The sequence below is a fragment of the Palaemon carinicauda genome, chromosome 44 (assembly GCF_036898095.1).
Source record: "Palaemon carinicauda isolate YSFRI2023 chromosome 44, ASM3689809v2, whole genome shotgun sequence".
NCBI classification, from domain to species: Eukaryota; Metazoa; Arthropoda; class Malacostraca; order Decapoda; family Palaemonidae; genus Palaemon; species Palaemon carinicauda.
In genome coordinates, this window is record NC_090768.1 from 38,140,373 (window position 1) to 38,153,960 (window position 13,588).

The 13,588-nt window shown below is 38.4% G+C and overlaps 1 protein-coding gene across 3 annotated transcripts in view; it reads left to right on the top strand.

Annotated features, from left to right (window-relative positions):
- Idi (Isopentenyl-diphosphate delta isomerase) overlaps positions 1 to 11,490 on the top strand; it is a 29,914-nt gene extending 18,424 nt beyond the window's left edge. For all 3 annotated transcript variants that reach the window (XM_068367043.1, XM_068367045.1, XM_068367044.1), the window contains exons 3-4: positions 5,566 to 5,778; positions 10,225 to 11,490. In XM_068367043.1, the coding sequence (XP_068223144.1) occupies positions 5,566 to 5,778; positions 10,225 to 10,692 (681 nt within the window). In that variant the 3' untranslated portion in view covers positions 10,693 to 11,490. The remainder of the gene's footprint in view (positions 1 to 5,565; positions 5,779 to 10,224) is intronic.
- The last annotated feature ends 2,098 nt before the right edge of the window (positions 11,491 to 13,588 follow it).

Genomic DNA, 13,588 nt, shown 5'->3' on the forward strand with positions numbered 1-13,588 from the left:
ATTACTTTCATAACTTGCATTTGTAATCAGATACATGTATGCCTACACAAACATTATGATAATGGAGGTTATTTGTATTACTTAATATAAAAATATATATGTATTCCTTGCAATATATTTTTAACAAAATCGCAAAATATGGCAAAAATATCTTCAAAACAAAAATGAATCATGAGTTATGAATGTAAGGTAAATATTATGTTGATATTAAAACCCCATGCAAGCATGCATGAAGTATGCAGTGTTGCCAACAGGGCGAGTTTCCCTTTCCTGAGGTGAAGTAGATTATAGTACATTTAGTGCAGCTTAATTCTACGATTATCATGCCGGCTATCAAATTCATCAACAAAACAGTCTAAATCAAATCCCTCGGCACGTGCACTTTCAATGGACAGTAATGCGATATTACTCACTCTAGCACTGGTCATGGAATTTCTGAGAAATGTTACACGCCATGCAACACGCTCTGCTTACCTTACAGCATGCTCTACATACAGCATGCTCTGCATACAGCATGCTCTGCATACAACATGCTTTGCATACCTTACCGCATGCTTCTCAGTCACACATCTTTGGTTGTTGCCAACTCACTAGACTGTCAAGCAGTTTCATAACGTTGCCTTCTAGTCTGCTGCTTTTGCACCAGTGAAACCCTCACTGAGAGAACTTAGCTTTTCTCGGATATGGTCCCTGTAGATGAGAAAGTGCTTTTCTCCCTCCTTCTGATATTCCCTTGAGGACTCTGTCTTTTGGAGAGGAGCCTTTAGCTGCGTAGCCTCCTGTGGACTTTTATTTAAGCATAACATGCTTCCAGGGAAGGTAATGGTTCCACTTCAGTCACTAACCCCGTCTGTTACCACACCTGCTCCCATAGACCTTGAGCTGTGTTGCAAGACATGCAGTCCAAGCTTAGTCCTTGTTAAAGGATTTTTTGTTTACGGAGTCAGTGTGTCACTGGGAAGACGTTCAACAACCAGCAGAAGTGACTTGTTGTGACGCAGTGCGGCAACCTCAGCAACCCGATAAGGAGTTGTCTGTACGACCCAGACAGTCTAGACAGCTTCGGGTTGTCACTGTACTTCCTCGCTTCCCCATGGTTGACAGTTCACAGACTGTGCAGCAGTACCATGATCTTGTGTCCGGCTCCATCAGACGACTGGCTTTTAAGAGCTCCCACAAGTCGTCGCTGTCTGGAGATTCTCAGATGGACTATGGATCTGACCAAGGAACTGGGCCTCCTGGTCAATTTTGAGGAGTCTCAGCTCGTCCCATCCCAGACCATTGTCTCCCTGGGTATGGATCTTCAGAGTCGAGCTTTTCGGGCTTTTCCGTCGGCCCCAAGGATCTTCCAAGCCCTAGAATGCATCCAGAGCATGCTGAGAAGGAACCGATGCTCAGTCAGGTAGTGGATGAGTCTAACAGGGACACTTTCATCGCTGGCCCTGTTCATCGTGTTAGGGAGACTCCACCTCCCTCCCTTCAGTATCATCTAGCTGCTCACTGGATAAAGGACATGACGCTAGAGACGGTCTCAGTTCCTGTTTCCGAAGAGAGGAGGTCTTCTCTCGCGTGGTGTAAGAACAGCTTTCTTCTCAAGGAAGTCTACCTTTGGCTGTTCAGAAACCCGACCGCCGTCTCCTCTCGGACGCATCAGACACGGGCTGGGGTGCGACTTTGGACGGACAGGAATGCTCGGGAACATGGAATCAGGAGCAAAGGACACTTCACATCAATTGCAAGGAGTTGTTGGCGGTTCTTCTGGCCTTGATAAACTTCAAGTCCCTCCAGCTTAACAAAGTGGTGGAGGTGGACTCTGACAACACCACAGCCCTGGCTTACATCTTCAAGCAGGGAGGGACTCTTTCGTGAAGTTGTTCTAGATCGCAAGGGACCTCCTCATCTGGTCTAAAGATCGAAAGCTCACGCTGGTAACGAGGTTCATTCAGGGCGGTATGAATGTCATGGCAGATCACCTCAGCCGGAAGGGTCAGGTCATCCCCACAGAGTGGACCCTTCACAAGAATGTTTGCAGCAGACTTTGGGCCCTGTGGGGTCAGCCAACCATAGATCTGTTCGCTACCTCGATAACCTAGAGACTCCTGTTGTATTGTTCTCCGATTCCAGACCCAGCAGCAGTTCACGTGGATGCTTTTCTGCTGGATTGGTTCCATCTCGACCTGTATGCATTCCCGCCGTTCAAGATTGTCAACAGGGTACTTCAGAAGTTCTCCTCTCGCAAAGGGACACGGCTGACGTTGGTTGGCTCCGCTCTGGCCCGCGAGAGAATGGTTCTTAGAGGTACTGCAATGGCTGGTCGACATTCCCAGGACTCTTCCTCTAGGGGTGAACCTTCTACGTCTACCTCACGTAAAGAAGGTACACCCAAACCTCCACGCTCTTCGTCTGACTGCCTTCAGACTTTCGAAAGACTCTCAAGAGCTAGGGGCTTTTCGAAGGAGGCAGCCAGAGCGATTGCCAAAGCAAGGAGAACATCCACTCTCAGAATCTATCAGTCTCAAGGGGAAGTCTTCCGTAGCTGGTACAAGACCAATGCAGTCTCCTCAACCAGTACCACTGTAACCCAGATTGCTGACTTCCTGTTATATCTAAGGAAAGTAAGATCCCTTTCAGCTCCTACGATCAAGGGTTACAGAAGTATGTTGGCAGCGGTTTTCCGCCACAGAGGCTTGGATCTTTCCACCAACAAAGATCTACAGGACCTCCCTAGGTCTTTTGAGACCTCAAAGGAACGTCGGTTGTCCACTCCAGGCTGGAATCTAGACGTGGTCCTAAGGTTCCTTATGTCATCAAGATTTGAACCTCTCCAATCAGCCTCTTTTTAGGACCTCACATTAAAAACTCTTTTCCTCGTGTGCTTGACAACAGCTAAAAGAGTAAGTGAGATCCACGCCTTTCAGCAGGATCATTGTTTTCACATCTGAAACGGCTACATGTTCCTTGCAGCTCGGTTTTTGCTAAACGAGCTTCCTTCACGTCCTTGGCCTAAGTCGTTCGAGATCCCAAGCCTGTCCAACTTGGTGGGGAATGAACTGGAGAGAGTACTTTGCCCAGTTAGAGCTCTTAGGTACTATCTAAAAAGGTCTTAACCTTTACGAGGACAATCAGAAGCCTTATGGTGTGCTATCAAGAAACCTTCTTTTCCAAGTTCTAAGAACTCAGTTTCTTACTATTCAGGCTTCTGATTAGGGAAGCACATTCTCATCTGAAGGAAGAAGACCTTGCTTTGCTGAAGGTAAGGACACATGAAGTGGGAGCTGTGGCTACTTCAGTGGCCTTCAAACAGAGCCATTCTCTGCAGAGTGTTATGGATGCAACCTATTGGAGAAGCAAGTCAGTGTTCGCATCATTCTATCTCAAAGATGTCCAGTCTCTTTACGAGTACTGCTACACCCTGGGACCATTCGTAGCAACGAATGCAGTAGTAGGCGAGGGCTCAGCCACTACATTCCCATAATCCCATAACCTTTTAACCTTTCTCTTGAATACTTTTTATGGGTTGTACGGTCGGCTAAGAAGCCTTCCACATCCTTGTTGATTTGGCGGGTGGTCAATTCTTTCTTGAGAAGCGCCGAGGTTAAAGGTTGTGATGAGGTCCTTTAGTATGGGTTGCAGCCCTTGATACTTCAGCACCTTAGAGTTGTTCAGCCTCCTAAGAGGAACGCTGCGCTCAGTAAGGAAGACGAACTTATTTAAGGCAGAGTAATGGCTCAAGTCGACTTCCTTACCAGGTACTTGTAATTTCATTGTTATTTTGAATAACTGATAATATGAAATACGGGATACTTAGCTTCTTGATATACATGTACACTGGTTTTCACCCACCTCCCTGGGTGTGAATCAGCTACATGATTATCGGGTAAGTTTAATATTGAAAAATGTTATTTTCATTAGTAAAATAAATTTTTGAATATACTTACCCGATAATCATGATTTAATTGACCCACCCTTCCTCCCCATAGAACCAGTGGACCGAGGAAAAATTGAAGTGGTGTCAACAAGAAGTACTGCAGTACCTGGCCACAGGTGGCGCTTGTGAGTACACCCCCCTCTTGTATAGCGATCGCTGGCGTATCCCTTCCGTAGAATTCTGTCGGGCAACGGAGTTGACAGCTACATGATTATCGGGTAAGTATATTCAAAAATTTATTTTACTAATGAAAATAACATATTACAGACATCGGATAGTGGATTTAGTGAAATTTTTATACCCTCAATTCCTGGCATTCCATGCAACTTTTTTCTCTGGTATATTTAGTGGTATTTATACCTTTGAAATTGTGCTTTAAGGAGCATTTCTCTTTAAGGAGCACTTCCCTCGCCCAGAAATAGATTCTTCCTTCGTCAAAATCCCTTTTCTGAGCATCCTTCACATTTTTTTGTAGTTTTTGGTTTACATGGCTATCTACCTTATGGGAAAATCATTCTTGCAAATCTGGAACCATTTTTCTTAAACAGCCATGTGGTCCAAGTCCTTATCAATGACTTTTCTCACCAATCTATTTGGCCCTCTTGCGGGCCCAAGTCTTATCACTCCTAAACACCCCATCTAAGTTGTTTGAATTTCTCTCCTGCTCTTGTTATATGCCAAAATCATCTTTGTCTTTAACATATCAGGTGGCTTATAGAAACTGCTGTAAGCACACAGTAGCATTGATACAGAGCCTGAAAAGGCTCATTTTCAGAAGAATGAAACAAATAAGTATAGAGTACTATTCTGTTAAAGTTAGCCAGCTACGGTAAATTAAACTTCAGAGGGTGGAAGTAATCATCTCATTGTTTTGCTAAAGGAGTCTCGTGTGTCTTTCTTCTTCTATCTCTTTTGATATTGTGATTTTCATTAGCCTTGTTTTACCTTAGGACTTGATGGCATGAGCAACCTCTGTATCTGTTTCCATTTAGAATCGCTGTTGTCAGAAAGGTAGTTTGAAAAAAAAAAAAAAATTATTGTGGACTGCTCATAGAACTACCTCAACTGGCTAAATGCTGATGTGGTGCATTTTATTCTCTTTTGTATGATTTGTCAGTGGGATGGATTTATGTCTTCAAGATTATTAGGTACTGTTCCATGTTTTTGAAATTTTAAGCTCCTATATCCTCCTGTTCTCACAATACCCTTGTATTTTGTAGTCATGGTAGGTAATTTTTCTTATTCTATTTATGCTTTTCACATCAATTATATCCTTGTGTATTTAAGTGATTGATGTAAATTAGATATAATGAACAATGTTTAGTAATAGCCTGCATTTTTTGTATGAGGTATTTTATTTTGAAGAATAAATGTCATCCTTTCCTATTTATAAAAGAATGCTATTGTGTTAAAGGAAAAGATAATGGCAGATGTACAGAAGAATACCCAAAAATGAGTAGAAGTTTTTTATTTATTTGAAAAGGATATTATAACAGTACAGTACAGTACAGTATATCTATTAAGAATTAATGAATCCCTCTGGCCATACAGAAAAGCCATGCTTGAGAGTTGAATAGTTAGCATATTTTGAAAGTTACTTTGTATTTTTTATCATAAAAACTATCATCCTTTTTCAGGTAATAAAAGCAGAGAACATAGATCCCCAGCAGTATGCACTTCTTAGCGAGCCATGTATCCTAGTAGATGAAAATGACAATAATATTGGTGCAGCCTCTAAACGAGATTGTCATTTGATGCATAATGGATCAAGCTTATTACATCGTGCATTCAGCGTCTTCCTTTTTAACAGTTCAGGGGAGTTATTGGTACATAGACGTTCAGAAGCAAAGGTAATTATTTCCATGAACCTTCCCTGGTGTTCGTATTTTTTTTCTTGAAATTGATTTGTCAATGTCTGCTCTTAAACTAAAACTTTTCAGTATTCTTTTCTTGTAATTTCTCTACCCTATAATGCAGTATTGGCATTATATGTTAAGAACGCATAATACCCATGCTCCAGGTCGTGTTTTTAATTTTTTTTTTAAAGGAATTCTATAGGAACATATTATTCAATTTAAGGGGATATCTTCTGGCTTCTCTATCTTATTGCCAAGGTTGTTCAAAGGATTTAATACTGGGGGATGATTATCCTCATTTTTGGTGTCGTATGGCTGTGGTAATGTGATTTCAAGTGGATGTTGTGATGAGTGTAATTCCCTCAATTCCTTTCATGAAGGATTATCTTCAGGTTGGAGTTCATATAAAAGTTCAAAGTAATAAAAGAAATTCCTTTAATTCACAGTGAAAGCTAGTGAAGACTAGACAGGTTGTTTGTGTGGTAGCATATGTTACTCTGGCTATTACCAAATTTGCAGGAATTGATAGCAATGCACTTTATAATTTTTGTTTCTTTTGCTGATTTTGCTTTGTTTGTGGAATTTGTAAGACCACGAGCCATCGGGCAAAGGCAGTACAGTAGTCTTACCTAACCTACCCTTATTCAAATTCTAGGCTAACTCCTTAAGTCAGTAAGGGTTCTGTTGGTACGCAGCACATTATAGTCTGAAGCCTCCCCTCAATCCTTGCCCTCTCAATTACTTCACTCTATTGCAAAACACACTCATTTCACTAATCCAGTCGTCTCTATACGACAACCAGTTTCAGAGATGGAAGACTGGGTAGGCAGTCTGTACCCAACTATCCCTTCTCCCACTGACGAGCAACCTTTTTTTACTATTATTAACAATGTGTCACATGAAGGGGTGGGAGAAGCTGAAGAGAAGGCTGAATTCAGTGAATATCTCTTTAAATCCGAGAAAGTTTGTTGTAGAAGTGTATTAGAGTAAAATCGCTAGGGTATGTGTTGATACTGTGATTGTTATTTTATTATGACATCAAATGCTGATGCTGCTAAAAGTGCGTGTGCGTGCACAGGTTGCCCGGACCTTGTGTCCTGGGGGGGCCTCTTAGACGATCAGTCATAGCCCCCACTTCTAAAAGGAGACACACACTAAGGTTTTTTCTTATTTTTTCTTTTTTTTTTTCCCTACATAGGAAATAGATTCATTTTCCAGGTAGAAAATAAGCCCCTAAACAAGCTATTTCATTTTATTCAGTTAATAATGTTGAAAATAGTTTTTTCAAGTTTGATGACCGAAGATGTGATATGAGAAATAGAGTAGGGAGTATAGTTGAAAGTTTTTTTTTTCCACTATATAGTAGTAGGTATTATTATGACTTATGATGGAAAAGTTTTGCAGATCATCCGGGTAATAATCTATATTTAGATAAAACTGGTTTGATAAAACTATTTCAGATGGTGCTTTAGAGACTACTACAGTGTTGGGAAAATTTTGCTGTTAAATGTAGAGGAAAAAATGCATTCCCCTATGATAGGGCCAGTATTTTATGTGCAGAAGCTAGTTTTGATTACTTATATGTTGGGCCCCATACAGTATTAGATAAAGGTAGGATTGATAATGAAGTAGTTCAGGTAGCCTCCACAGCACAAAATGATGATGACCTGAGGTAATTTACTTGAAAGCCTTTATTTTTGCCCTCCTTTTTAGTGGGCAGGGATGTAGCCAGGAATTTAATAAGTGGTGGAGGCACTGTTATTTGCCCTTTAAGTTCAGTGTTCATGTTACAAATATATAGTGACACAGAACGGACAATTTATAAGTTTTTTCAAATAGTTATAGAGTGGGAGTGATTACATAATTTTTAGACCTGATAGGAAATTATTTGGTAATTTGCATGATCTTCAGAATTTGTGCAATGAAGATAGTATTTGGAGTATTGTACTGTACCTCTCATTTAATGACAGACTTGCATGCTGTAGGGATTTTTTGGAATGCGTTCAACTGATACTTTCAAGCATATAGGTATAGCAATCTCCATCGAGCATAGCTGGGATTTTAGCAGTTGTTGACTCTGAAGAATAATATGGGAGATACCTAAATCAATTGGGCGAGTATAATTTCCCCCAGATTTTCTAATCAAGCCCTTTAGCAGGAGAATTACATTCTTGTAATTTTTCTTTCAAAGAGGTCTAGTTATGATATATGATTTGTTCTGGTATCTATGGTTTCTGAAATAATTATTCCCTTGCCCATTTTATCCATGTTATATTTTTTTTCATTGCCCTTCCAATAAAGCCGTCTAATTTCCTCAGGTTTTCTCGCCTCCTGTTTTAGGACAATCCATTGACCAATCCAGTGAGATTGTAAAAATCTACTAATCTGTAAAAATGTGTTTAGGGAGAATTCAGTCTTGTACGGAGACTGGACGATACTGTAATATCAAAATTATCTTTGGAGTACAGTATTACTATATTTCCACACCCTATGTTTTGTCTGTTCCTTCTATTGTCACTACCCATGAAAAGTTCAATATCTAGCTCTGTAATTGAAATCCTGGATGGTTTGGTTTTTGGTTACCTCTGTATTGATATCTCAATTTGTTCAACAATGTTTCTAAACTCTCCATCTTGAACTGAGCATTTTTAAAAATTTTAATTATTAAGTGATTAGTTACTTGCATATATTACCATTGAATTAATTAATGCTTGGTATTGTTAAAGTGAATATTCAGTGTCAGGCTACAAAGATGTGCTGTTAGCAAGGCCCAAGAAAGTGCTATACAAAATTGATCTGATTTAGTTGTAGAATCAGAGGGAAGGGGTAAGAAATTAAAAAGAATAAGCCATTCTAATCACAACTAATAAAATAGGCGACTGTGAATAAAACCCAGAAGAATGATTGTTAAGAGAAAGTTGCTTTTTAAATGCCATTAGGGTTGATTCCAATGTTACGTATTAAATGTAACAGATGATGATATAGGGGATGGTCAGCATTGTAGAGTGCAATTGGAGCAAGGTATTACAATTTGGTTATGTAGCAGACTAGCCTGATACCGTTCATAACGTCTGAGGCATCAAAGACTTTGAGACTAAACAAAACCAATTAACACATATTCATCTTAATACTGTAGTGATAACAATTTAGACTTATCCAGAATGAATAGGAGGAATGAGAGATTCATAAAGCTTTTTTTTTCATTTACTTTATATACTAACCCAGGTTGAATTAACTTGTGGCGAGTTATGGCCAAACTTACAAGCAAACGGAACTCATTACCAGTCAAAATACAGTATAATACGTAAACGATTGAGTTTAGTTGAAAGTTCATTCACGCCAAGAAGGTTTAAGGTAATTCCACGATATGCCACACCATTCACCTGTGTTAGAAGATATAATTTAGGAGTGCTTACTTAAGGAAACGGAGGGTTATTAGGATCCAGACTACCTACTCTGTCTTCTGCATCTTTATCTAGTTTTCTTATAGAACGACTAATTGTGGCATAGAAGGGTTTAAAATAATTAAAGAAATAAGGTTCTGTAAGAGGCTTTCGAATCTCTAATATGCAGCAAACTTTCAGAACCCTCAATAGAAAAATACACTGAACACTAAGACTCCGCTTCGGAAGCTTATTTCGGTTGGGAAGGGCCGGGTACTCTAGACATTAACAGAGAAAGCTAGCAATGGCAAGAGCTTATGAGTTTGATTACTACTGAAAGTTAGTTGATAATGTGAATTGTTTAAAGGTGGAGACCATTATTGTCATTCCCACTACAATCTATTAGTCTAGTCTTCACTGTCTTTTCCCCTAAAGTAACTAAGTTTCCTTAAGCATCTGTGCTGTTAACTTAGTAGGTGGCCTTTACAACATACTTGGGAAGTGCCGAGAGGGAAACGTATTTTTCACAAATTTGTCAATCCCGGTATTATCCATGATACAATACACCAAGGGAATGTAGATAATGAAGTTCCACAAACAGTACCCTTGCACACTACATGCAGTAATTGCTAAGGAAACCAGGGGAAGAATCTTAATATGCTGTAATGAGCAAACAGTCTGGAGCAGATCTGATTAATACCTAACGTCAGATGAAACTGAAAGGAGACAGAGAATCTTGCATTTTTTGCCTCTTACTGCTAGAATACTCCTTCCTTTACAGTACCAAGTGCATGTTGTTTATTGAAAGTAATAAATAGGGAAACTTTTAAAGGTGAAGGACAGTTAAACAGCTTCTGGAGAAGCAATATGAACATCATTGTCATATTGAAATAAATATTTGGCTTCAACTAAATGTTATATATTCAGGTATAAAACAGGGAGCTAATTTTCAGTTGGTTTATTTATCATGAAAAAAAATCTCCCTGAAGGAGTAATTTTGGTATTGTTACACATATTTAAGGATTTTAATTACTTCAAAAGTTTAAATTTGTTTCAGATCACCTTTCCTGGATATTACACAAATACTTGTTGCTCCCATCCACTTCATACTTCAGACGAAATAATTGAGGAAAAGGCGCTTGGAGTTAGATTAGCGGCACAGAGGCGTCTTGAATTTGAATTGGGAATTCCACGTGAACAAGCCTTACCCCAAGATTTTACTTTTCTAACTCGGATTCATTATGCCAGCCCTTCGGACGGAATGTGGGGAGAACATGAAATGGACTATATCTTATTTTTAATGAAAAATGTTTCCTTGGAACCAAATGAAAATGAAGTTCAAGATGTAAGGTATATCAAACGAGAAGATTTTTCAAAATTTCTTGCGAATCTCCACAGTAACAGTATTCCTATTACTCCTTGGTTCGATCTCATTTGCCAGAAGTTTTTACCCTTGTGGTGGGAGAATCTTGATAACCTGGATAGATTTATAGACCATAAGAATATCCATAGAATGATAAAGTAAGTGTGCATGGTGAGTACTATTCCTTATGCCTTAATACAGTACAGATTTACTTTTTTCACAGTTATCTATGCAGTATTGTGTACTTTCATCAGTTTTAACCTGACTAGATATGATTAGTATGGTAATAACTTTTTTATTCCAATTTTCATAACCATTTTTGTAATTTATTCTTTAAATAGGGTAAGGTAAAAGTACTTGTTAGATAGCTCTTGGCATTGCTTGTTAAATAGAATTTTTATTTTCAGTGTTTTTTATTGAATGTGGCCCTTATCAGAAAAGATAATCCACTTTGTCTTTAATTTTTATAAACAAGAAACTGAAACCAATAGATTTGTGTAAATATCCTTTTTTTTAAATGTCTAGATTCTTACATAATTTGAAGATTTACGAAAGTCACTTTTGAATTCAAAAGCACTCCAACATCCAAAACATTATCTGAAAATGACATAATTGTGGCAATACTGTATTGCACGAGTCTGAAAATTGCTTTGACAAGTAAGTGAGGGACTGAACTCAGCCAATTACTTCGCAAATTGGTAAAGTCCTAAGAAGATATTGCCATACCTTCTGAAAAACAAGGTCAAAAGAATAGAGGCTGTGTGTAATTGGGGTCTTGAATGCAATGTAAATTAGAATCTCTGTATACTGTACAACCAATTTTGAATACATCAACTTTGGTGTACATTTTGTTATAACAAGAAAACTTATCTTGTGATATAAAGCACTTGATGGAATTTTATGGTTATTGATGTCACCGATTTTCCTCTGTTCACAGCTGAAATAAAGTGCTGCTACTCATTCTGTCTGTATTCCTTGTTTTGTGGCACAACCTTTGGTACAGTATAACTGTGAATTTTCATGTTTTTTGTCATTTCAGTAATCTCTTTTCGCAGATTCTTTCAAGATGGGTCCTAAGAAGGTTAGTGAGAAAAGCCAACCTAAAAAGAAAAGGGTTGAGATCACATTTGAGATGGGAAAGAGATCATAGAATAGAGCAGCATATGCTTCGTTGGTGTTGCCGTGGTATACAGTACTGTATTCCTTACTGAAAACAACGATTTTGACAATTATAAAAAAAGTATCGTTAAATTAGCTGACATTGCAAAGATGATGAAATTTATATCCAAACAAAGGCCCCGATCATTAAAGTAGAAAATGTTTCATTACTATGGATAAACTAAAAACTATTACATTTCAGAGGCTATAATTTGGAAGAAAGAAAAAATTTTGCACACTAATCTTAAGCATTTAAGGGACTAGGGAAGATGTTAGTTTAATGATTAAAGGAAGCCATGGCTAGATTGGTAATTTTAAGCATAGCACTGGCATGCATAGCGTTGCGAGGTATGGGGGGACACAGCTAGTGCAAACAAAGACGCTGCAAAAAATTTATTGCCAAAGCAGTTTGTTAAAGCTGCATATTTTGTTACCCTACAAGTTTTCATATTTGATGGGAGGCTTCTGTTTTGGAAGAAAATGCTAGATAAAACTTTTAGCACACAAGAGAAGGGATTACTTTGGTACCGTCAATTAAGGACAGGCTTACTCTTGTTTTGTGGCAATCTGCCACTGAGAACCAAAGGATTTTTTTAAAAGCTAAGTGAAAAAATCCAGTCGATAGACATGTGGAGGTAAAATTTAAAGGATTTGGTGACAAGACAATTCTTCAGTGAGTAGTTTAGTATTGCTTGGGCCAAGTGTAGAAGTTTAAGAAGAGAAAACAAAGCCTGTAAAATCTCTCCTTATGGACAGCTCTTCTGCACACCTCGTAAGCTTGCTGGATGATCTGTTGTTGGAGTTTTGACATGTGTAGTTTTTGCCCCCAATGAAGACTAATCATTCAACTCATGGAATAGCAGGTCATTTCAAATTTTCAGAAACTATACAAAACCACACAAAGGTGCTTTGAAGTGACCTCTGTCCCAGAATTAATCTTCAAAATGATTAAAGTGATATTGTACACTGCATAACTTACGCACAAATCCCGGCAAGATGGTTCTTATAGGACCGTAAACTCTGCCTGGAGGAATTTGTGGCCAAAAATATTGAAGAAAACGAACTTTGAAGGGCTTTAAAGCGGTACCTTTTGTAGAGGATATTGTCTTGTCAGGTCTATGGGCCTGGAGGTCGATGATGATGATATGGATGGGTTAAAAAAATAGCCAATCATTGAAGAGCTTATGCAGCTTGAAAGATAAGAACACCAGATGAAGGTGGGTGCAGTCTCTTAGGCATTATGAATTGAAGTTCAGAGTTTTGCAGAAAAATACTACCCCAGTAAAGGTCCAACATGCCATAACAGTGTTGTGTAGTATGACAAGACAGTTACACTTCATGAACGTTCTCAGGAGGCAAAAACAAACTTGAATGGGAAAGTATTTTGTAAAACTCAAACCTAGTGAGCCTCAGCCAGGTTTAAAGAAAAAAACTAAAAATTTTAGCTTTCTGAAAGTTTCAATGAAAGGCGACTCCTTTCAAAAAAAAACATGGCCCAATCCCATTACCACCAGCCTCATAGGCTATCTACTCTTCTCAGCAAATTAAAATGATGCTAAATTCCATGTTTCTATCTATTCATCATTATTTATGCTTTCATTTTTTTATCTCATAATGTATTTAGTATTAAGTAGTTAAATTATTTTATGCAACCTCATATGTACAGAATATCCCATATAGATTATTATTTCTTATACTCTGGAACATTATTTCCTTTCCCTTTTATTTTTTAGGGAAACATTTATTTGGGATTTGTTGTTTTTGGTGTAAGTCCTACCATCTGGAGCGGATCTGCATCTACAATACCGAGGTACCACTCTATGTACAGTATGTATGTAATGTGCCTAATATTTCTGTGAAAGTGAGTATATTTTTGTTACTAAGCATAGAAAAGATGTAT